The sequence below is a fragment of the Pseudonaja textilis genome, chromosome 7 (genome assembly GCF_049901715.1).
Source record: "Pseudonaja textilis isolate UNSWEBS1 chromosome 7, rPseTex1.2, whole genome shotgun sequence".
NCBI classification, from domain to species: domain Eukaryota; kingdom Metazoa; phylum Chordata; class Lepidosauria; order Squamata; family Elapidae; genus Pseudonaja; species Pseudonaja textilis.
This window is the reverse complement of record NC_141996.1, coordinates 54,709,438-54,735,354: the sequence shown is the minus strand read 5'-3', so window position 1 is coordinate 54,735,354 and position 25,917 is coordinate 54,709,438. Positions and strand designations below refer to the sequence as shown.

The following is a 25,917-nucleotide window of genomic DNA, read 5'->3' as shown; positions in this document are numbered from 1 at the left end:
TTTTGTGAAGACAAACTGCATAAACATGCATTTATTAGAGAAAAATATATAGTAGATTATCTTCCATGTAAGTATGGATTATGCTGGCTTGGAATTTTATTCACAACATATCTGAGGGGCATCAGACTAGAACACATACATTTTCTGAACAGAGGAGCAATTCTCAAATTGCTAAGAATATTATCACACATGCTTAAGCACTATATGTGAAGTGCACCATGTGTATGAATAGTAACAGTTTTAATTTATACTATTAAAACAAGTGATTTAGACAAAGATTTTTTCTCTTTGAAAAACTTGTTTTCAATAAATATTTTTATTTTAACCCAAAGTGTTAGATAGGAAGATGGAAGGTGTGAGGAGGAAAAATGAAACAGAGTAGAAAACAAAAGAGCCCATTAAGATTAAAATAATAAAGACTACACCAAAAAGCAGCTTAAAATAAAGCTTTATAAAAATATTCATTAGATAACTTGTTTTTAGAAAAACAGATTTTCAAACCTGAGGTCACTCCATATATATATATCATATATCTATCATTCATTCACAACAAAATTCTTTTCGATTTATTGGGCTTAGAAGAAATCCATAGCAGTTGGTCTCTTCTTAGCTGGAATTACAAGAGACTTCTTTAATTGAGGGGTTTCCATCAAAGAGCCAGAGGAGGACTTTAGGACTCCATGGGGTGGTTTTTGCTTAGGATTGAAAGCTACTCGGGAGACTCCCTCTGGACTGACTAAGATACTTTTGTCTGTCTTCTTAAATTCTGTAAACCAAAAGATAAGAAAGAAAAACATTACATGTTCTGTGTTACCTTGTTACTAGGCATGTAAAGTACTAATGTGTAAGTGAAGGGAGAAAAACTACATCCTTCTAATATTTTTTTTTATAAGCAAAAGATCCTCAGAATGCAGACATTGTTTAATTTTTAAACCAATTTATTTTTCACATGCTACTTAGATGGGGACCTCAGCAGAGCAAAATATGCTTTTATGCTTCTAGCAAAATACATGCATCACTGCCATTTTAACAACATCAATGCTTATGTAATAATTCAAATGAAGTTAAGTCTTTGGCCAGAAAAAACTCTAACATTTAGTTTATTGCACAAATGATATGATAACACAGGCCTTTCAAAGCAAGAAAGAAAATATCTTACCAGTTGTCATATTCTTATTCAATCCAAAGGTAACCTTTTTGTAGCTGGAAGATTGCAGCTTGCTTAACTAAAAGACAAATATAGTTGTTTTCCTGGGCTAATTAAATCTTTATTGCCTAAAGTATTTTTTAACATCCTTATTAGAATATTGAACCAAATCATATGTAATAGTTAGAAAGCATCAGCCAACATACACCATCATCCAATTTGCCAATGTCCTGCAAGTGGCCAGATGGCCCACAGATAAGTTTGCAAAAGTCATTCTAAAAGCAGTAAGTTTGTAGAATTGCATAGTTAGTCTCAGAACTGAGACTAAACAAGCAATCTTTAGAGAACAAGGGCACCAACGCAGTGATATATCACATTGAAAAATGCCATTGTTTAAAAGGGACTCAAACTGTTATTCTAAACATTCTCAAGATATAAACTATAGAAACATTATCATACCGGCATGGCAGTAATGCTTCTTTTAGCTTTTCTAAAGAAGGCTGGCTTTGGTAAAGCTGTCTTTGCAAACTTCACAAAATCATTCTCCACCTTTTCCTTTGTTTTCTTTATTGGTAGGCCAATACCAACAGTTTCCTGCAAGAAGAAAAAGAACAGAAAGTATGCATAATATAAATAGCACATACGTTCATCTATTAAAAATTCTTCCATCCCCCCACCTCCCTCCTTTATTTTTATATGGACACATTAAATCCAATTGAGAGATTTATAAATCCATTGATAGCTACCTGAATGCCTTTCCATGGGAACCAGACCTAAGAAATAACATGCATAGTCTGTTTCAGGGAAGTTAAAGAATAAAAGATAAATATTTTGAAAAGAGCAAAATGATGTTCTTTTCCCAAAAAAATGATTTAGGATTTCCAAATAAAATGTTTTTTTACATTTAAGGAAATGCAAAATTTGTTCAATTTAAAATGGGTTTTTTTTTCTTTGTTTCTCCAACTGTTCACATTTGCTTAACAGATGAAAGGCTTAAATATAGCCCTGATAAGGAAATTATTATAAAAATAAATCAGAGGGTGTACACATACATTCTCAATATCCCTAAATGTTTGGTCTTCCTTTAGCCTTTTATAACAATTTTCTTTTCAGTTAGCCAATTAATTAGCACAAGGATGTAGAATTTTAAATTAAAATTAACTTGTGAAATTACAGCATTAAATTGATGCTATTTTATCACCAACCAATTGCACTAGAGTAAGAATGCTTTTTTCCATTTCAGAAAATGGATTAAAAAATTTAGAAAATGATTTAATTTGAAAAATTCAACAGTGTAGATCCACCTACTTCGTTCTTCCTCTTCTTGTTTTCAAGTTCATTTCTTTCTATGGAATTTGGGCCTTTCTTGCTTTTTCTTTGCATTTTCAAGTCAATTGCTTTCTGTTTGGAACATATAGTCCTCCCCAAATTCCCCAACATTTTTTTTCTCTTCAACTTGACTTTATGAAGCACAATAGGTTCTGACTCTACAAGGCATTTCTTCTCTGGCAGATTAACACTTTCTTCAGACAAAAGCTTTCCAGTGATTCCTGGCTTTGATTTCATAATTTTACCAGTGTGGCGTCCTGTAGTACGATAATTAGGGTCCTCTTCATTGTCATAATTCTGTCCATTCTGACACATAATTTTTCTAGGAACTTTTGGTAGGCTCCCATTTTTGTGTGGAGAAGGCTTCTTTATGCCATTGGCTAAACATGTCAATGACTTCAAAGAAGAATCATCACCAAGTCCTTCAATGGGAATGACTGAAGCAACTTCATTGTTCTCTGCACTTGAAGATTTCTGCCATTTCCTGATATCTGAGGATTCGTTGGCTCGATCTGGTGTCTTGGATTCAACACTAACTGGTCTATTCTCATTATTTCTAGTTGGCATGCAAGTATCAGCTCTCCGACTGGATTTTCTCCTCTTCCTTTTTTTTTGTAGCCCTCTGTTGGCCTCTTCTTCCTCATCACCATTCTTTTGGGTTTGATTGTTGTCTGTCAAGAAAAATTAAGTGATATTAGTTGAATAGCATCTCTAGTTGTAAGAGTTGTAAGACAACTCTATAATAATACCAGCAGCCCAAATTAGCAGATTATATGAAATTGTGTGTTTTATGCATAATGCTGAACCATAATATAATTATATCTGGACTGGGTGAGTACCTAATTCATGGATGGAGGCTTAAATTACTCTCATACCGAAAGAAGAATCTGATTTGCAACAGATAAAAAACTAGAGACTGATATCTTTATTGAATGCAGATTATAAAATATTCGCTTCAATAATGGCAGAAAGGCTAAAGAGATTCTTAAATCAATTCATACATGCTGATCAAAATGGTTTCTTGCCCAAGAGACAAATCTAAGACAATATGAGGACAATTTTGAACACATTGGAATACTATGAAGCACACCCAGAAAAACAGACAGCACTGATATTCTTAGACGCACAGAAGGCGTTTGACAACATGAACTGGCAATTCATGTTGGTACAAATGCAAGAAATGGGTTTTGGGGAGAGGTTTATCAAAATGATTAAAGCAATATACTACAAACAGCAAAAATAATGGTAAATGGTGCTATGTCTGGGAAAATTAATATTAAGAAAGGAACAAGATTGTTATTTGTATTGACATTGGAAGTGTTAAACAGAAATATTAGAAAAGATAAGGAAATAAAGGGTATGGAGATAAAAAAGGAAGAGTATAAATTGCAGGCATTTGCAGATGATCTGGTTTTCATATTAGAAGAACCATTAGAAACAGGACCTAAACTGATAAAAAGGATAGAAGAATATGGAGAAGTTGTGGGACTGAAAATAAATAAGGAAAAAACTAAGATCTTAGTGAAAAATGTTACAGAAAAGCAAAATAGAGAATTAATGGATCACAAAGAAAGCGAAATATTTGGGGATTCAACTAACACCAAGATGTGGGATGATTAAAGAAGATTATTATTATAAATTAAAACAACAGATTAAGATAGACCTGGAAAAAATGGAAAAATGTGCAACTATCACTAATAGGGATAAAATGAATATATTATCAAGAGTATTATACTTGTTTCAAACAATTTCAATTTTAGGGATAAAATGAATATATTATCAAGAATATTATACTTGTTTCAAACAATTTCAATAAAATTGGAGAACAAATATTTTGATGATTTAAACAAAATAATATTAAAATATATATGACAAGGGAAAAAAAGCAAGGATTAAATTAAAATTGTTACAGGATGCAAGAACCAGAGGAGGGTTTGGGATACTCAATTGGGAATTATATTACCAAACTGTGGTATTGATGTGGATGAAAGAATGGATTGTGTTCAGGAATACAAGGCTATTGACACTGGAGGTGCACTATTTGCAATTGGGCTGGCACACATTTTTATGATATGGGAAAAATAACATACACGGCTACTTTCAAAGACACTATGTAAGAAATGCTTTATTGTCAATATGGGAGAAAACAAGGGAACAACATTATTTGAAGATTCCAGTCCGATTATCCATGATGGAAATGTTTATATACCCAATATTCTTAAAATGGGAAATATTGTTAAATATAAAGTTGTTTTAAATGAAAAGGGTGAACTCAAAACAAGAACTGAATGAATGAGGGATTGATATGAATTGGTACTCATACATGCAAATACATTCTAGATATGAAAAAGCTATTAAAGCGGAGGGTTTTATAATGAATTGACGGAATTAGATAAAATCCTAATAGGAACAGAAGAAAAGATTAAGCAATTGTATATTTATTAGGTGTGAAATTAGAAGAAGAACAAGGAGAACGAGGAGACTTTGAAAGTGTTGAATAAAATATTAGAGATGATAAAAGCATAAAAAGAATGAAAACTAAAAAGGAAGAATTTAAACTGCAAGCTTTTGTGGATGATTTAGCCTTTATTTTGGAAGACCCTTTAGAAACAGCTCCAAAACTATTGGAAAAGATAGAGGCATATGGTGAGGTGGCTGGTCTGAAAAAAAATAAAGATAAAACAAAGATTTTGACAAAGAATATGTTACTAAGACAAAGAGAAGAACTGGCAGACCTATTGAAAATTCAAGTCATGAACAAGGTTAAGTATTTGGGGATATATTTGACATCAAGATGTAGTACGTTAAAAGAGAATAATTATATTAAACTTAAACAACAGATAGCCTTAGATTTGAAGAAATGGGAAAATCTACAATTGTCATTAATAGGGAGAATCTCAACAATCAAGATGAATATCTTACCCAGAATCTTATATTTGTTTCAAACAATACCAATTAGGCTCGGAAAAGGCATGGTTGGCATGCCTTTTTATGGTATAAGGGAACTAAAACACAGGGTTATTTTAGAAGACATCATATACGGAATCTTTGTGGTTAAATTGGGAGAAGATCAAAAGACAATGTTATTTGAAAATTCCAGTTTGGTTATCAACCATTGAAGCATTTTCCTACCCTATAATTTATAAGAAGCAACAAACAGTTAGATATGGGGAAATACTGGATGAAAAGGGTGAACTTAAATTGATGCAAAATTTAGAGGAACAAGGTATAAAGATGAATTGGTTTCCATATGTGCAAATACACTCAAGGTATGATGAAGATTCTAAAGCAGAGGGATTTTATGATAAACTGACTGATCTAGATAAGATTTTGACAGGTACTGATGAAAAGGTGATTAAAAAATTATACGGTTATTTACTGGGAATTAAACTAGAGGAAGAACAAGTTAAAGAAACTATGATTGCTTGGGGGAAGAATTTTGGATATGGGATTGATTTAGAGAAATGGCAAAAATTGTGGTCTCAAAATTATAAAATGACAATGTCAATAGCTTATAAAGAAAATTTGTATAAGATGTTTTACAGGTGGCACTTTTCCCGACAAGAATAGCAAGAATGTTCAAGAATAAATCTGAAAAATGCTGGAAATGTCATCAGATACCCGGCTCATATTACCATATGTGGTGGACTTGTGAGGACGCTAGGAAATACTGGACTAAAATTCGCATGTGGTTGGAAAAAATGATAAAGAAACACATAGATTTGAAACCAGAGATCTTTCTATTGGGAATCTTACCTGATACATACAGCAAAGACTTGAAATATCTGATTGTAAATGTATTAACAGCGGCTAGGATTGTATTTGCTAAAAATTGGAAAAATGAAAAAATACCATTGCAGGAAGAAATTATTAAGAAAATATTGGAATGTGCTGAAATGAGTAGATTGACATTTGAAATTAGAGAACAAGAGGATAAACAATTCTATAAAATTTGGGACCTTTTCTATCAATGGTTGGATGATAAAATACAATAATAGAATATTTAGAATTTTAGATAATAATTAATATATAAAAAGATATTTTTTCTTTTCTTTGTTATTGATATCATATCTATAAAATGTTTTCAGGGTAGATTTGGTATGACTATATGATTTGTTATAAAATAAACTAAGTAAATTATAGTTATCTCGTAAAGTATGAATGAATAAAATTATAGTCAAATGATTGTTTAATAGTGATATTAGGATATATAATTTTTGATTGATAATATGAGTTATTATGTAATATAACTGTAATTGAGACTACGAAATGAATGCACAAAAACTGGTAAACCAACCGACACACTGTTTGTATATTTATGAAAGAAAGCTGGATGTTTTTATGTTTTATTTGTTTTGTTTGTTTTGAAAAATTAATAAAATTGTTTTCAAAAAAAAAAAAGAAAATCTGTATAAGATGTTTTATAGATGGCACTTTGCGCCAGCAAAGATGTTCAAAGATAAATCAGCTAAATGCTGGAAATGCTACCAGACACCACCCATATTTGGTGGACATGTACAGAAGCTAAAAGATATTGGACAAAAATACACACATGGTTGGAAAAGATGATAAAACAACACATAGATTGGAAACCTGAGATATTTTTCTTGTGGATTTTACCTGAAAACTATAGTATAGAAAAAACATATTTAATCATACATATATTAACAGCAGCTGGAATTGTATTTGCTCAAAATTGGAAAAAGGAAAAGATTTCGATAAGAGGAAGAGGTGATTATGAAAATATTAGAATGTGCAAAAATGAACAAATTAACATTGGCAATTAAAAACAAGAAGAAATGGAATATTATAAGATATGGGATTTACTTTATACATGGTTGGAAAATAAAGAAAGAAGGTCAATGATTATAAGGCTTAATGTGGTATTAAGATTACTACAATGATAAGATAAATAAGGATGAGTAGTTTTTAATATGAATGTAACTACTGATATAGTAAGAGGCATATATTTAATATAAATATGTGCACAAGATATATGTACTCAGTCGACACAGTTTAATTGAAAGATGGATATGTTGTAAAATAAAATATATATATATTTTAAAAAGATTAATTTTGGGTTTAGTGTAGTTAGCAGACCCACTGATTGTGCCTTAGTGCTACCGTGTTTCCCCCCAAATAAGACCAGGTCTTATATCTGTTTTGGACCAAAAGACCCATCAGATGTTATTTTTGTGGGATGTTTTATTTTGCGGCCAACCACCTGCTCCCTCCCACCATCTGCTTGCCCACAGCCGCAACAGCTTACAGCAGGGGTGTCAAATTCAATTTCATTGAGGGTTGCATCAGGGTTGTGTTTGACCTCGGAAGCCAGGGTGCACGTGGCCAAGGTGAGCATGGCCAGCTTGACATCACTCTTGTCAGGGCCACCTCTGGTGGCCTGAGTGCTCTGCCAGCGAAAACAGGCTCCCGATCTAAGTTTTTGGCTGCAACAGCTTCCTGTAGCCTCTGTCCTTGAAAACAGACCTTGGGTGGGCTGCCTGTGCCCCCTCCATGCCCTGCTTTCACCTGTGATGGCCTCCAGCAGCCCTCTGCCAGTGAAAACGGAGCTCAGTGCAGCCCTCCCAAGCTCTGCTTTCGCTGGCAGAGGCACCGCGGGCCAGTCCTTCACTGTTTCTAGGGCAGCCCTGTGGGACCAGACCTAAGCACCCCATGGGCCACAAATTGCTCCATTCCCAAGACCCCCATAGGCACCAAAACACTTTTCACCCAGAGCGAGACAAACTTTCATCTCCTTGCAAATGGGACACTTTTACAATTAGTACCGTTTCAAAGTGCCCCATTTGCAAGCAGAACAAAGCTTCATCTCCCTCTGGGCAAAAAGTGCCCGGAGGAGCCACAGGCAGTGGGTGCGGGGGGGGTGGAGGCAATCCCAACACACCATCCACTCTGTCTAACTGTCTCTTGGCTTACCTCGGGCAGCACAGGGCAGGCGCCCGCACGGGGCATCAGAATCACCTGCCTCCCCACTCCCCTGTGCCTCTGCCTCCACACCTGCTGCCAGTGTCACTGTGCAAGCCTCCTTTGAGCTTGGCAACTGCTCAGCATATCCGCATCGTCTGTCTCCCACTCAGCCTGCACCTTTGGACTTATCTAAACTGCACCAAGGGGATGGTGGGCTATGGCTGCTCCCCCCATGCATTCACCACCTCTTGTGCTGGCCACACCCACACTCCCTTGGGCTTATTTTTGGGGTAGGTCTTACATTAGTCCCACCTCCCAAAACCAGGCTCTTATTTTGGGGGTTAATCTTATTTTTGGGGAAAATACAGTATGTACAAACTATGACTTCTATAGCTGATTCAACCAATTATAATTAAAAATGTTTACTGTGATCAAGAAACAAACAGATTTTTTTTCCTTACCTTTTTTCTCCAATTGAACTTTATCTAAGGGTTTCCCAGATTTTCTTTTCAATTTCTTCCTGCTGAAGGTATCATCATCCTCATCTGTAGAGACATCTTCGGGGAAATCATTTTGAGGGAAACTGCCTGAAAAGGACATCAGAATAAGAACTGCCACAAGCCAAAGATTCTTGGAAAGATTCTTCGCTCATATTAACATCCATGCTTTTTTAAAACTCATGCATGTATGCTATCATGAATATTTTATAGTAAATAAAACATTTACTTGAAGGAACAAAATTGAAATCAGTGGTGGTAATCAGGGCCCCAGGCTTAATTGCAAAGAGCCTTAAATCAGTTAAGAATGCTGGAACAGTTTACAGTTGTTGTAAAATTTAAACAATATTAACATTTTAGAAATCGTTGATAACAGGCATAAACTGTCAAAGATAAAGAAAACAATAAGTATAAGTTATCTAAGTAATCAGAATGTTAATGGTCCGCAGTCAACACTATATAAATGTATCTGCACCCAAGTAATATATTATATTACAATAAAACAACATGCCAGTTATTTTCATCTTACAGAAGCCTAATAGTAAGGAAAAGTGGAGGGAAAAGGGGCTGGCCTCACATGTTTTTGGCACCGACTCCAGCAACTGTAATGACTATGTGGCTTTCCATGAAGGGGAGAAAAAGTTCTAATTCCAGCTGTAAAGAGTACTGTAATCTGATTTAGGTGATAATGTAAGTCCAGTTCAGGTACCAGCATATTGCCTGAGCCTGAAAGAAGCTAGGAAAGATCAGACTTGGTTTGTGCATGATTAGGAGACCACCAGGAAATCCTAGAGTTCTCTGAGAATTCCCAAATTATCTCAGAAAATGAAATGGCAAATACTTCCTTATTGTTCCCAAGATCACTATATGGACATGACCACAAAGCCATCAGTATTAGAAAACAACTCAATGCACTTTACTTTCCCTTTCCCTTAAGCACTGATGTTGAAAATCATGATTATTCCTTCAAAGGATAATACATAAAACTCTAGTGTATATTTTCTATTCATGCTATGCTTTGCCAAAGGCTTGAAAAAATGATGAAGTCTTACCTTCTGCAAGATCTTGAAATCTGGAAAGAGAAGTGAAAAGAAATTATATTGTTTTACTCATTTTCCATAACAGAAAGTACCAGATTTATTGGTGTGGAAAAATGAAGGACTTAAGGAATTTCAGGAAACATACTTTTTAATCAATTTGTAGAGGCGCTTTCTGTTAAAAGCAGGTGTGTTTTTTCTGCTGCTCAACTCAAAGATTGTGCTGGCAATTGCTGCATAATCAAACTGTCAAAAAAAGAAAGCAACTTAGATCAATTTTAAAAATAATTTCATTCGAAAATGCTAAAATGTTAGTATCATAACACCATTCTTTCCTTTTTCTATTTACCATCAAAATATTTACTTTTTCTCACCAGCCTAAATCCACGCAAATTCCTACTAGGTCCCTTCATCACAGCCTGATGAACAATTAAGTATCCACTTTAACAAAATCACAGTAAGACATTCAGGAAGACTTGGGACCATCACTGTTTATGAGTCAATACATGCTGAATTGCTCAAATGGCATCTGATGTTCCTCAGAACTTGAAGTACATACACCTTAGAGATGCCACCCCCCCCCCCAATATTGCACGGGGGGGGGGGATTGATAGCTTGATTTAATTTTCAGCTATTGAAAATAAAGTAGCCAGTGCAATTTATCAGTTTTAAATCAGAAGTTTTCAAACCCTGCATCAGCCTTCCCCAATCTGGTCCCACAATTCCCATAATTTTAGTAACCAGAGTTCTAAAACTAGTAATTTAATAAAGGTGGAGCCTACCTGAAGAACAGGTCCAATGTTAGCTTCTATATCTTCTGAAATATTACCATGTGTCTCTGAATTTGGAGACAGTTTGTTTGACAAGCCCCTGCCTATGTTATAAAGAAAAACCAAAAATGAAGTGTCAGAGATCAAACGGATGGTCCTATCCACTTCACTCTCCTCTTTGCTTCATTCCTGATCAACATGGGAAAATATTTCCTGCCTTCATTTAGCCAATAAAGCTTAGTATCTCCAAGAAAATGATTGCATAATTTATCTTGTGAAGTCCTGTCATTTGTCACTGTATGACCAAATCTGTTATAGCAGCAGTCGTCAACCGGTGGGCTGTGAGAAAATTTTGGTGGGCCGCAGAGAAATCTCACCCCCAGAGCACTCCCCCAAAGCAATTAATCCAGGCTGTGCAGAAACACAAGGCTGTGCAGCCCACATGGCCCGCGGGAACCCTCCCCACCCACTCACTCCTTACCCGGCAAACTTGCCTGCTAAATTGCTATTTTTCCTTTTTCTGACCATCATCTGTTCTGCCGTGCCGGGAGATTTAGATTAGCTAGGAAGCAGGAAATGGTTGGATTTCTTGCTTTCTAGCTAGTCTTTTGATCTTCGGCTTAGCACAGCTGAACCTTCCTTAGGACTAAAGGTTTGCTTGCAAGCAAATTCAGTGCAGATTCACGGCAAGCAAATTTGAGAGACTGAGCTAGCCGATGGCAGATAGATAGATCACTGAATGATTCTGTGAGCAACTCAATCTGCCTGCCTGCTTTGCCTGATTTTGGGCAAAAGTTGCTTTTTTTAAAATAAAAAATTCAATATTTACATACATGATGTGTTGTGAGTTAATTTTGTGAGTTTGCTTGCTAGCAAATTTTATGAGTTTGCTTGCAAGCATATTTTATGTGACAGACTGAGCTAGCCAATGGCAGATAGATAGATCTCTGAATGAATCTGTGATTCTGTGAGCAACTCAATCTGCCTGCCTGTTTTGCTGGATTTTGGGTAAAAGTTGCTCTTTTTTTAAATAAAAAATTCAATATTTATATAAATATTTATAATTTATAATATTTATATAAATAAATATTGAAAAATAAATATTTATATAATAAATATTATATAATAAATATCTAATAATAAATATTTATATAATATATAATATTTATAAATCTGCTTGCCCTGGCACGAAGCCAAAAGCACCAGCCTGAGGATGGCGAGTGGGACCTCGCCAAAACGTCGCCAAGATACTCTTAATCTTACCCGGGAAAAGACCCGAAAACACCTAGACCTACAAATATTTATAATATTTACATACAAGCCATGCCCAATCAGTCACATGACCACACCCACAAATTAGGCCACACCCACAGAATCGGTTAGTGGTCCCTGGGATTTAAAATTATGAGATTGGTGGTCCCTGAGGTCCAAAAGGTTGGTGACCCCTGTGTTACAGGACCTTTAGAGAGCATTTGAATGTGTAATATGAGGAAATAAGGGGAAGTCCTGATATATGAGAAGAAAACCTCTCCTTTAACACTGAACACAGCCTACCTATAAGTAATGTTTTCAGCAGAGAAGGTATATCTGAAATCATTTAGGAGCTGGAGGAAATAAAAGAGAACACAGCCTTTTATAAATACTGGACAGAGGCTTGTTAGAAGACAAAGCAAAACTTTAAATTCTGCTTAGAAAACAAGTGTCAGGAAATATCTCTTTAGATATTTCCAGGAAATGGAAATCTCTAATTTCCATTTCCTTCTAAATGAACTGTATTCACAGAAGCTTATGTGCTAAAAGAAAGTTCTGTGAAGAAAACACTGGAAGATATTTTTCTAGAATTTTCCAAAGGAAGTGTCAGGGAAATGAGTCTTACCTCTGGCCATTTCTGTATCTTCTCTGTCAGTCCATTTTTCATCTTCTGAGGTACTGTCAACATCACTGCCAGTTTCTAGTTCTTTCATTAAATCTTCTATGGCAAATGGGGACTGATCCACAATGGTTTCAAAGATGCCACAGATTATGGCTTGCAGCATAAGATGACTGAACAGCGAAAAGATTGTGGGGGGGAGGAGGAGAATATATTTAGGGAATGTGGTTAATAGAACTTCTTTGTAACCTAACTCGTAAACAAGTTCTGAGTCATTCAGAAAATAAGAAAGGAAAAACAGACAATCACATGATTATAATTCTCTAATTTTCTGAGGTATGCAGCAGGATCAAGAACATTCATTTCTATAATGGCTACATAGAAATGTTGTTGCTATAGTTACACATACTTTTACTTCCAGGCATGTTTAAAAAATATTTCTCTCATAGTCAACATGTTGCTATCCTTCACAGTAACTTTTCCTTTGTTCTGCACTCCCATTCAGATTTTTATTTACTATTTTTAAAACAGTATATTAATATAAATATTGTCAAGAATTGAACATACTCCTTGGTCCTGGCAATAATTTTGCAGAATGGTTCAATAAACTTAATGTTCTGGTCTGCTGTGAGCTGTAAAGATAAAAATATACATTTTAAATATTGTTATGTATAAGTTGATGACTCTTGAAATTTAAATTAAAATATTGTATAACATTATAGTCATAGAAAACAGGGCATTGTCATATTTTGATAAACACCTTTTGCTGACAAGGTTTGTTTGGTGAAGCCCATGGATTTGTATTTTTTGACTTAAAAGATAAACAATAGGAAAAGAGAAATTATGTTAGATTTAGAGAGGGTGACAAGCAATTAAAAATGATTTTTTACATACTGGGATTAATGGGTAAAGTTAACTTTTTAACATTTATTCCCTTTTGTACTTTCTGTTTGTACTCTTATTTGCTTTTATTCCTTTCATATATATAAAACTAATTGGAAACCAGGGCACTGTTCACAAAATAAAATAAACTGAGTTTTAGAGCATTACACAGTAAAAACTTGACACCAGTGATTTTAATACATTTTATAAAGAAGTAAAGTGTAATGATCTTCCCCTAACCTGATGCTTTACAGGTGAGGGGCCAGCATGGAGAAGCCTAAATGTCACAAAATTTGCTACTGACCTCTTTAGCTCCAACTTTAGCCAGTTCTTCCAGATAGATATCAATGAAATGCAATTTAATACCAATGGGAGCATGGCTATCTGGATGCATAACTTCCATTATTAACATATTCAGAAATCGTTCAATTAAACTGGAAATAAATGTAAAAATAATATTAGCGGCATAGGCTATTCAGTTACATTACATCATAAAATCTTTTGTCAGGTCCAAAAAGTGCTCGCCTAAATACATTTGGCAAAGCATGGACCAAATGGTTTCATCTCCACATAATGTGGGAACAAAAAAACAGAAGTGCACACTGAAACAGGGTCCAAATCTCTCACCAGTATACACTTTTAAAAAAATAGTTAGCTGAGATCTTATTACTTCATTTTAAAAGGCGATCCCACATCTTGTATCACAATTTCACTGAATAGGATTTGTATCATAATTAAAATTAAAGAGCTACTGTATTTTATAAACATATGCAGGTGTACATTTTAATGGTACAATTAATGCAACTTCCCAGCTTGGTTTCAATTTTGTGCCTTCTTTGATATAGAGTAATGGGAGGAGTTATATATAGTTGTCTTTGACTTATGACCACAATTCAGCCCCAAATTATGATGTCATAGTGGTTGCCCATATGACACTCCTCCCTCCCTCAACAATTGAAATCTCAGCTCTTTCCACTGTGGTCATTAAGTGAAGTACAGGGAACCTCAGGGTGGGGGAGGCCCTGGCAAACCTGGTGCAGGCCTTCATTCTGTTTCAGGACCAGGCCCCCAGAAATGGCATTTCACCAATTCACGTATGGCCTGTGCTCCCACGGCATCCCCCACCCAAGGTCTTCTTTGCAAAGCTTTTCACCTGTCTAGATCCCCATAGAACCTGGGTCTGCTTCCCACCTGGCTGGGTCCTCACAGGCTTCAGGCCCACTTCCCATGTTTCTGGGTCACATAGCTTTAGGCCTCTTCACTGCTCCATCATACTTTCCTCCACTTACCTTTTTGAAGTACATCTTTCCAAAAGAGTGCCCAGCTGGTGTGATATGCAGCCTTCCTGCAGAGGCTGTCTTGTGTCATTCTGGAGATGGATACCAATGTGGAAAATTGCACCCTTCTGAGAGATTACACAAATGGTACCCACTTCCAGGATGGCAGCACTTCCCCAGTTCACACGTGGTTCCTGGAAACTGTTGCACTGGTTGGGCTATCTTTTGGAAAGACAATCATTGGAAGAGGTAAGTGTAGATAGACATGACAAGGCAGGGAGAAGGACCAAGGCAATGGGCAGAAAATAGGCCCAAAGCCTGTGGGGACTTAGCTGGGTGGGAAGCAGCCCCAAGGCACCCAGAAGGGGAGGATGAGGGGAAAGACAGCTGATAGGGACAGTTGCACTGTCCTTGTGGTCAGTTGTAAGAGCAAGAAGATTGTCATGCTGTCAAATTTTCATCAGGTGACTATGAGGGAACTGTGGTGGTCATAACTTTGAGTATATGTTGTATGTCTCTTCATTTAGCACCACTGCAATTTTGAATGGTCACTGAATGATCGTAAGTCGAGGACTACCTGAAGATCAGATGATATTAAATCAATGAGCAGATGACTGATGTTCATTAGAACACTAAGTTACAAGAAATGTCATGTCGACATCATTTTTAATAGATGAAATGCTATGTTTGGTAGTTAAGCAAGTAAATATTGATCTCACAGAACTCAATGAATGTACCTATCATGCTAAGCCACGATCTGATTTACAAAACTAGGTGCACCATAAAACATGATTTACAAACACGATGGGGAGGTATTTATAATGATAAAATCAAAAGGTCATAAGACTGACACACTATACAAACAACACACTATACAAACAACAGATATGGCCTACCTTGCATTCCATTCATTTCTTTTCAGAACTTCAAAGGACTGCCTCAGCATCATGCGGATCAACTAGGTTAGGGAAAAAACAAAAAACAAACGATGCACATAATTTTTCCCACCATGTTACTAAGTTTATAGGACAGCACTCAATATATTGAAAGAATTTGAACAACATAGGGATATTCTGTACACAGAACATGGAGGACATGGAGGAGTTGGATGTTTACATGTTATGAGTTTATGCTATGTTAGTTGAATGCATAGTGAATTTCTGTGCATCCACTGTTTCTGAGTAGAATAAAGGTCTTGGTTGTGGGAGTGAGAAAGACGAGCCCAGTGTCTTGTTCATTCACTGAATACAGGACAGTATTTTTACAATGGAAAAGGAGGTACAGGTAGTCCTCACTTAATGGCCACAACGGAGCCCAGACTCTAGGTCATAACTTGTTGCAGTCATTAAGTGGGTCATCATGTGATTTGACTTGTCTTTACAACTGTTTTTATGACAGCCATAAAATCAGCCATCATGGTTTTTAAGTGAACCAAGTGGTCATTAGGCAACCACATGGCTGTTAAACAAATCCATTCCCTCAAATAAGTATTTTTGCCAACTGCTAAATTCACTAATGATATGGAGGTTAAGATATAGCATAGGCTCTAGATAGCATGTCTTATAACACTTCTATTTCCTAATTACAATTAAAATCTATCTATTAAACTGACTAGGACCATTTTCTCAAATCAGGTACCTTCCAGATACGTTCCTATTATCTCCAGAGCAGTCATATGAACATTATGGATCAAATTAAGCATTTGCTTAGGAAATAACAATAGAATTCCCATTACCATGACTTTGGCAAATAACTTGTTATTTACAAAACAATAGGCCTTAGTCTCAGGCAAGGAGCACATGGAGTTTGCAAGTGCTGAGAGTAGGCACTGGAGAGTACAGATGGGCTAACAAGAGCCATAGACAGGTACTAGGGAACAAGAGTGAGCTGGCAGAAGGTGTGCGCATGCTAGAGAGTATAAAGTCCTTGAACTCTCATAAATCTCAAAAACGTGGGATAAAAACTGGCAGAAGCAACTTATGATCTTCACTGCCTGCTTTCTTACTGAATTTTTTTGTGGGAAGTTATAGGTAAGGTCAAAAAAGGCAATTGTTATGGTAGCTTGCTGCAATGTCATAATCTTGAGTCAGGTGCCTGAGCACCCAGATTGTGACGTTGGGGACACCACAATAACCATCATGGTGTGGATGGTTGTAAGTCCCCCTCATTTGGTACCATTGTAATAATGGTCACTGAATTAGCTATCATAACTCCAGGTCTACCTGTAATGGTTCAAATAACTCATATCTCTTGTTGCATCTGAACAAGCATTTAAGAACTAGGAATCCTATTTGAAGAATTACAGGTGAAACTTGAAAAATTAGAATATCGTGCAAAAGTTCATTTATTTCAGTAATGCAACTTAAAAGATGAATATATGAGATAGACTCATTACATGCAAAGCAAGGTAGTTCAAGCTGCGATGTGTCATAATTGAGATGATTATGGCTTACAGCTCATGAAACCCCCAAATCCACAATCTCAAAAAATTAGAATATTGTGAAAAGGTTCAATAGTCTAGGCTCAAAGTGTCCCACTCTAATCAGCTAATTAAGCCATAACACCTGCAAAGGGTTCCTGAGCCTTTAAATGGTCTCTCAGTAGGAAGCACAATCATGGGAAAGATTGCTGACCTGACAGTTGTGCAGAAAACCATCACTGACACCCTCCAAAGGAGGGAAAGCCTCAAAAGGTAATTGCAAAAGAAGCTGGATGTTCCCAAAGTGCTGTATCAAAGCACATTAATAGAAAGTTATGTGGAAAGGAAAAGTATGGAAGAAAAAGGTGCACAAGCAGCAGGGATGACTGCAGCCTGGAGAGGATTGTCAGGAAAAGACCATTCAAAAGTGTTGGGGACTTTCACAAGGAGTGGGCTGAGGCTGGATTCAGTGCATCAAGAGCCACCATACACAGACGGATCCTGGACATGGGCTTCAAATGTCGTATTCCTATTGTCACGCTGCTCCTGAACAACAAATAATGTCAGAAGCGTCTTACCTGGGCTAAAGAAAAACAGAACTGGTCTGTTGCTCAGTGGTCCAAAGGCCTCTTTTCTGATGAGAGCAACTTTTGCATCTCATTTGGAAACCAAGGACCCAGAGTCTGGAGGAAGAATGGAGAAGCACACCCTGCAAGATGCTTGAAGTCCAGTGTGAAGTTTCCACAGTCTGTGTTGATTTGGGGAGCCATGTCATCTGCTGGTGTTGGTCCACTGCACTTCATTAAGTCCAGGGCCAACACAGCCGTCTACCAGATTTTGGAGCACTTCATGCTTCCTTCTGCAGATGAGCTTTATGGGGATACTGACTTCATTTTCCAGCAGGACTTGGCACTTGCCCACACTGCCAAAAGCACCAAAACCTGGTTCAATGACTGTGGGATTACTGTGCTTGATTGGCCTGCAAACTCCTGGCCTGAACCCCATAGAGAATTCTGTGGGGCATTGCCAAGAGAAAGATGAGAGACATGAGACCGAACAATGCAGAAGAGCTGAAGGCCGCTATTGAAGCATCCTGGTCTTCCATAACACCTCAGCAGTGCCACAGGCTGATAGCTTCCATGCCACGCCGCATTGAGGCAGTAATTTCTGCAAAAGGGGCCCAAACCAAGTACTGAGTACATATGCATGCTTATAGTTTTCAGAGGTCCGATATTGTTCTATGTACAATTCTTGTTTTATTAATTGCATGTAATTATTCTAATTTTCTGAGATTGTGGATTTGGGCTTTTCATGAGCTGTAAGCCATAATAATCTCAATTATGACACATCATGGCTTGAACTATCTAGCTTTGTATGTAATGAATCTATCTCATATATTAGTTTCACCTTTTAAGTTGCATTACTGAAATAAATGAACTTTTGCACGATATTCTATTTTTTCGAGTTTCATCTGTATATAGAAATTTTGACTGTATATGCTAAGTTACATAATTTTTTTCTTTGTTTTGACTAAAATATTAACAATTCAATTGTATAACAGGGCATGAATATTTATTTTTCTATTTTTATATCACAGAATCTACCAAGATTCATAATGTTTATACTCCATTAACATTATGAATGCATTAATATTAATACAAATATTTGGAATACCAACCATAATAAAATCTGAACATAATTTCACTAAAATACTAAAACCCACCAACCAGTTACATTACTCTTATGTGTAGTGTACATTAATTATTCAAGTAAATAAAAGGACTTGAAATGAAATCTGGATTAAAATGACATGTGCTATGATTTGGAAGCTCTTTTCAAACAAATTTTTTATTTTTGCTTTTTATAAGAATATAAACACATGGCATTAGCACATTTAAATGAGAAAATGCATTTTAAATTGATGTTAATTTGTTTTATTACCAATCTTATTTTTGAAAGTGATTTTTTTTTTTGTGGAACAATATATCCCTGGATATATTGGAGGCTTTAAGAAAAGACTGGACAGCCACCTATCTGAAGTGGTACGGGGTCTTCTCCTTGAGCAGGATTAGAAGACCTCTAAGGTCTGATTCTGATTCTACACGTTCTCTTTTTCCCAAGGAGTTTTTCAAAAGGGAAGAAGAATTTAACTTTACCATGTAAAATTTATCTAGACGCAATCGATCTATTCCATTCCATTCACGATTCACAGTTTGCCAGAAAGTCTGAATGAACAAGTGTCCTGTTTTGAGATAATAAATATAATGTTGAAATTACATATTTTCTTCTTCATAAATTTCCAGTCACCTTTCATAAGTGATAGAAAAATTAATCTTTTAAGAATCCCAGCAGCAGACACACCAAAGGAGGTGAAGGGCTGGGTATCTATAGTCTGCTTCCCCCCAACCCCCTCACTTTAACCTTAAACACTGAATTCTCTTAATGCTGATCCATCTGAGCTGAAATCTTGGCATATATAGTGCCAAAGCTGAGAATGGGCAACCTTCCTTTTTTTGTATTCTCTTTTTGTCACCTGTTCTCAGAGAACATTACACCAAAGGCCTGATTACTATACCACCTCCACAGCAGTTAACCAGGCCTCCGTGGGTAGTAAAGTATGGAGAAGTAGAAGAAAGCACAACAGAATCCTCCTACCTATATTTCTCAGCAGTTTGTGTTCGGAGATGCATCATTATAAAGTTATGACTTGCAGCAATTAAAAGTTTTGTCTAAAAATATCTAAGCACTTTTTAAATGCATCCAAATTTGGGGTTTGTTGTTGCTACCTCTTTCTAGACCATTAAGCTATAAAGAATCTAAATATGGTTGCCATTTAATCTTGCACTCTGCTCCAAGAATGGTATGTGTTAGAAATACTGTTGTTGTTTAAGGATTTTGATACATCTCCAGGAAATAAATTTCTGGCTCCATAAACTGATTCTTCCTTGCACTGTGATGCAAAGCCTTGGCTATAAGCTCCTGAACATAAAAGAAATAAAAATGAAGAGACTTACGAGTATCCATATTCTCGATTAAATGGATAAGTTGTGATATATTATTTGACAACTCCTCCTGGAAATTTAGAATTTTGTTTAGTAATAATGTCACACAAGTAGATTCCTATTAGTATAATATTCAGGAAATTCCCCTCTCAGAAAGCTGACCCTGCTATCAGACCTTCCCTAAATATAGAAAACTGACGATGGGTATAAGCACCAATACAATTTGGGCTTAATTAAGCTCTTCTGTCATAGTTTAAATACAAAGACAACCTGACACTGAAGGTCTAGAACATGCAGAGGTTTCCTACCAGTAGATCAAACAACCTCATATATGATCATGAGATTCTTAATTTATACTTCTGTGGAGAAGCATTAAGAGACTGTCTATATTTTAGATTTTAGTATATCAGAATATTAATATACCAGAATGGTTATTTACTTTAAAAACTGGTAATCAGTTAGGACAGAATCAATAAATAATTTATTATACAAATAATTAGAAAACCATCTTTAAAACCAAAACCAAAAATGAATATAATGGCTTAAATTTATGAACCATGTTTTTAATGATTCAACAGCAGAAGGCCTTTCCAAATAGGCACTAGCTATACTAACTAGGATGATAAGAGCTGCTGCGAAAACAAAACTGAAAAATAATAGGTCTGGAAAAGCTGACAAATTTATCATGTCTCAAGAAAAATACTAACTTAAATGTTTTGGCATAAAACATTCTATTTCAGTCCGTGGAAACGAAATGAAAAAGTTTGGACAATAGTCAAAATACCTATTCACTGAGCCCATCAATATTATTGCTGCCTGGAATTCCACAGAGCAGGTGGCATAGAATACAAGTAAATTATTATGAATGGATGAATACATACTTCCCTCACATCTATAGTTACTAACAGATGAGCATATATTATACAGTATCATAATTCTGGATTTAATATATCTGCATTAAGATAGCTGTAAAAATTTGAACAAAGATTTTACAGGTATTCCTTGACTTACAGCCACTGTTTAATAATGGTTTGAATCAACAACAGCTTCCAAAGTCAATTACAATCTAAATCTGAATTTATGACCATCACCCTACCCTTGTAATTATAATTCATGCCCTTGGCAACCAGCTCACATTTATGACCAGGTGCCATGGTCATGTGTCATCTCATCACAATTTTTGACAAGTTTTTGCTGGTTTCTGATACAAAGTGGCAAAAACACCATTAGTTAAACTGGACTTGCACTTACGATTGTGTAACTTGACTTATGACCATCATTAGAATAGTTGAAAAATCCAGCACAGTTACAGGATGATTCTACTTATGACTGCAACAATTTATGGTAGAAAATCTGATCCCAATTTTGGTGGTAAATTGAGGACTACCTCTACAAAGCAATTAAGATTTATTGACTTCTTTTTTCTTCTTGGTTTCTCATAATACAGTATAAAACAGTACCATACAGCACAGCTGTAAAAGTAAATTTTATGACATGTATGTTTAAAAAGAACCTCAGAAATTCTAAATGGGAATAACTAAGAGTAATTACTTTCCATTTATATCTGGAAAGATATAAGAACAAATAAAGCAGGCCACTTGTGTGCAATCTGACCGTTCACATGTCCACAAGATACTGTAACAGAAATAAATATATGTCAGTTACTAAACAGCCAAATTTTGATCACATGACCAGGGCAATGCTGCAATGGTTACAAGAGTTGAAAAACCATTATAAGTCACCTTTTTTCAGTGCCATTGTAACTTTGAACAGTCACTAAACAAATGATTATAAGTTGAAAACTACCTTTTCATTTAGTAAGGAAAAAATATAAGACACATGCTGAATTGAGAACAAGTTATGAGCCAGGAGTGTAAAGCAATCTCTAGAAGCAGTGACACAGTTCTGGGATGGATCAGAAGAAATACTGTAGCAAAGATATAATGAATTCCTTATCCCCCTCTACTTTTGAACTGGTAACACTACATCTTAGTAGTATGATTCTAAACATATTTCTAGAAGAACATTGATAGATTACAACAGGTTCAGAGGAAGGCAACAAAAATGATATAGGGCCGTGATGGCAAACCTGTGGCACGTGTACCACAAGTGACACACAGAGCCATTTGTGATGGCATGCAAGTCACAGGCAAACTTACCTCACTGTGCATGTGCACACCTCACAGCTGATTTTTTTCCGTTGGTTTGAGGCCTTTTTCGGCCTCCCAGAGGCTTGGGCCAAATTATAGGCCCGTTTCATCACTTCCTGTAATATTGGAAGTGACAAAACAGGCCTATAATTCATCCTGAAAAGCCTTGCAGAGGCTTTTCCCAAGCTTCTGAGAAGCCGAAAAAGGCCTCAAACCAGCTGAAAAATCAGCTGTCAGGCGCAGTGCAGGTAAGGGGGTGGGGGATTGCACACGCATGCACAGGGGGCATGGGGAGGGGGGGCACACATTGCATTCTGGGTGCTGGCAAGCAAGTGCGTGTGCACTGTTTTTGGCACAGGAACCCAAAAAGGTTAGCCACCATGATATATGGATTTGGTGACCTGCCCTGTGAGGACAGACTGAAAAAACTAGGGATGTTCAGCCTGGAGAAAAGAAAACTATGAGACAGGATATCAGGATTCAGACAGGCAAAAGAGTAAGTGTTCCATTCCACAGAAACTAGGATTGGTAATGGATATATGTTACAGCTCTTTTGTCTAAGTACAGGAGAAATTTTCCTATTAGTAAGATCTGTACTGGATGTATAATGGAGTAATCAATCTATGGAATTGTGGAGTCACTATCTCTTAAGGCTTTCAAAAAGCTGGAGTCATGTCTCATGCAATATTTAACCTTAATTAGCTTTATTATACACCAAAGCTGATTGGACTAGATCAAAGGTTCTTAAATCTTTTTGTGCCATGGATTAGATAAGTTATTTTTTTGTGTGCCCGAGAGTCTGGTGAAATCTTTTTTTGTATAAAAAGTTTATTTTTTAATTATTTGAATACATCTATGAGAGAACCTTGTGGTTCCAGATGCTTTACATTTTAAATCCATCATATCCACAATCGCAAATACAGCTTTCTAACATCACATCATTTTCTATTACCAAATTTTCTTATTTATATTCTCATAAATTTGTATCAGTCTCTTTACTTTTAATCAATCTCTATCTTCCTTAGTGATATATTCTTATGTTCAGCATATTTACCATTTAGTCTATCCATATCAATTCATTAATCATTACAGCTTTCTAACATTACATCATCTATTACCAATTTTTTTATTTATATTCTCATAAATTGCTTTATATTGCTTTATTTTTAATCACTCTATCTTCCTTGATCTTATATTCAACTTATTTCAGTTTAGTATATTTATATAACTTCATTAATCATTTAAAATTTCATCCCCTTTCCAATATTACCGTATTTCCCCATGTATAAGCACCCCCTTTGTATAAGCCACCCCCCCAATTTTTGGACTGTGAAGTTTTGAAAAAAATATTTTATTAGAGAAACAAGTTATGAAGAAAGAAAATTTACAAAGAAACAAAATTCGACGTCTAGATCTACAACTTCGGTCATGACGCCGAAAGCGGTGCGGGCGACGCTAGCAATCTACGCATCGGAACGAGAGTAGGAACGAAGCATTCAGGCCGATGCCTAGCGTATGCATTTCTATCGCGTACTCGCACTCGTAATCGTATCATCATGTACAATTTTTACAAAAAAGTATAGCATACTGCTGGAAAACCAGTTTATTCCTACTTTATTATTTTATGCATTTTTCACGTATAAAAAGTGTACCTGCTTTGTATATGCCACCCCCCTACTTTTTGGGCTTGAAAATTTTGGAAAAAAGGGGTGGCTTATACATGGGGAAATACGGTACATTTGCCACAGTTGCATATATTAATTTTCTAAATGCTCCCTTCCCTCTAACTCGTCATTTTTGCACAAATATATTTTCCATCTTATTCTTCTAGCCAATAATATCAAAAACATAATGTATCCTCATTGTCTTTTATACAGAACATATATAATTTAATTCATTAAAATATTATCCTATACTACATAATTATATCTATTCTCTATCAGGCTCCACTTAACCTTCCCTTTTCCACCTTAGGTATTAGCCACTTATATCTTCCATAAGCATTTATCTGTCTTACTTAACTAACCTATTATAAAATCCCATTTTCATAACTATTCTATTTTAATTATTCCTTCATATTCTTTCTAATTCTTAGTCCAAACCCCTCAAAATCTATTATATATGTTTTACTACTAAGGTACCTCTTCATGTGGAGTCCCTCATCTCTAAGTCTCTCTTCTGTCTTAGTTTGTTGTTTTTTTGGCTTGCTTACCATTCTCTATCAACTTTTGGCTTTTTTCCTTAATCCTTCTTCCATTCTTCATCATTTTCTGATATTTTTTCTCCCAATTCTCAAGATTTATCCCCACCCTCTTCTGATCTCCTTTCTATAATTTCCAGTCTGATGAAATCTATGAAGATCAATTATGCTCAAATATAATGCTCAAATATTAAAAAGTAATATCACAATACATACATATGAAAATAAAATTGTATTCCCCCCCCCCATACAAATTCATAGACATTGTGAAATCTGTTCATGGATCCTCAAAGGGTTGTGGACCTGCCAGTTAAGAACCCCTGGATTAAATGATCCTTGTGATCCTTTCCAACTCCATATAACATACCTGCAAGAGAGGTTTATCCTGCATCCACATACAGTAAAATAATCCTTTCCATATTTTTAACAATTCTTCTTGGCTGAAGGAACCTATAACACAAAAGTTAATTATTTAAAAAGTAAATTGAAATTTGCCCTGCAACTGCTTAGGTGATGGAAACCCATTTATTAGCGAAGAATTATGTATAATTGAGTGGAATCGTCCATCTGCCAAAAATACACAATTAGCAGAGAACTATGTAGAATTGTGCAATCAAATATCAATTTGTCATATTAGCCGTTAAAATGTAGCAGATATGTCACGCTATTCATATAAACAACATTTTAATGCATCTTTTGCTCCTAACACTTTGGAGATGGTCCTTCCCGCTGGCCTGACACGGATGTTTTGTCCCACGTGCTTCTCCAACCTTACCCTCTAGTCTCTGGGTCCTGAGCGTCATGTAGCCACGTAGCTTTTTTAGCGCCCGATCCCGAATCCGTTTCTCGTTCGAGGCCAACCTCTGAGCAAATTGGATCTCAGGAGGTTGCCCAGCAGAGACGACAGCAGCAGGAGCCATAATCCCCAACAACCACGTCCCTTCTTCCCGAACAAGAGGCGCAGCTACATCGGCCTGAAGCCGCTCCTTGGCGCCCGTGAATGGCGTCACGGACAAAAACGTGTCGCACACATTTAAAGTAACAATAATAGCCGAGCGGCTTAAAGATACGAGGAAAGGAGTCGTTTAAATTAAGCCTTATGTAACTAGCAAATCAAGAGAAGATAAAAAACGCCCGGAATCTGATTTTCAAAAGGCAGTGTCGTTTTTAGGCGCTGGTAGTGACTCTTAAGCACGCAGGCATTTATACCTTGTAGTTTCGTGGCAATATTTACTTCTGTTAACAGACGTCTATGTAACCAAGCTGACAATGTAGCTTACAATGGAGATGAAAAGTATAAAGTGTTCCATTACTGTATTTATTTGAAATTGACCAGCATTTAAGTTTAAGTGTCTTTTCTCAAAAGATTAGGAAGTAAACTCCTGTATTATTGTTCCAAAGGTTAGCCTTAT

The 25,917-nt window shown here is 36.1% G+C and overlaps 1 protein-coding gene across 2 annotated transcripts; it reads right to left on the bottom strand.

Moving 5' to 3' along the window:
• Nucleotides 1-25,513, bottom strand: RRP1B (ribosomal RNA processing 1B). 2 transcript variants are annotated; one of them, XM_026713616.2, is made up of 16 exons: nucleotides 25,281-25,513; nucleotides 24,873-24,955; nucleotides 20,168-20,225; nucleotides 19,310-19,395; nucleotides 15,631-15,692; nucleotides 13,762-13,891; nucleotides 13,143-13,207; nucleotides 12,582-12,748; nucleotides 10,718-10,809; nucleotides 10,084-10,181; nucleotides 9,951-9,970; nucleotides 8,863-8,988; nucleotides 2,456-3,147; nucleotides 1,607-1,741; nucleotides 1,160-1,226; nucleotides 1-766 (listed from the first exon to the last, which is right to left on the bottom strand). In XM_026713616.2, the coding sequence occupies exons 1-16, from the start codon at nucleotides 25,423-25,425 to the stop codon at nucleotides 576-578; spliced, it is 2,217 nt and encodes a 738-aa protein (XP_026569401.1). In that variant the 5' UTR covers nucleotides 25,426-25,513; the 3' UTR covers nucleotides 1-575. The 2 variants fall into 2 exon arrangements, with proteins under 2 accessions (XP_026569401.1, XP_087793798.1); XM_087937672.1 differs by lacking the exons at nucleotides 20,168-20,225; nucleotides 25,281-25,513 and having other exon boundaries at nucleotides 24,873-24,961.
• Nucleotides 25,514-25,917: the final 404 nt, after the last annotated feature.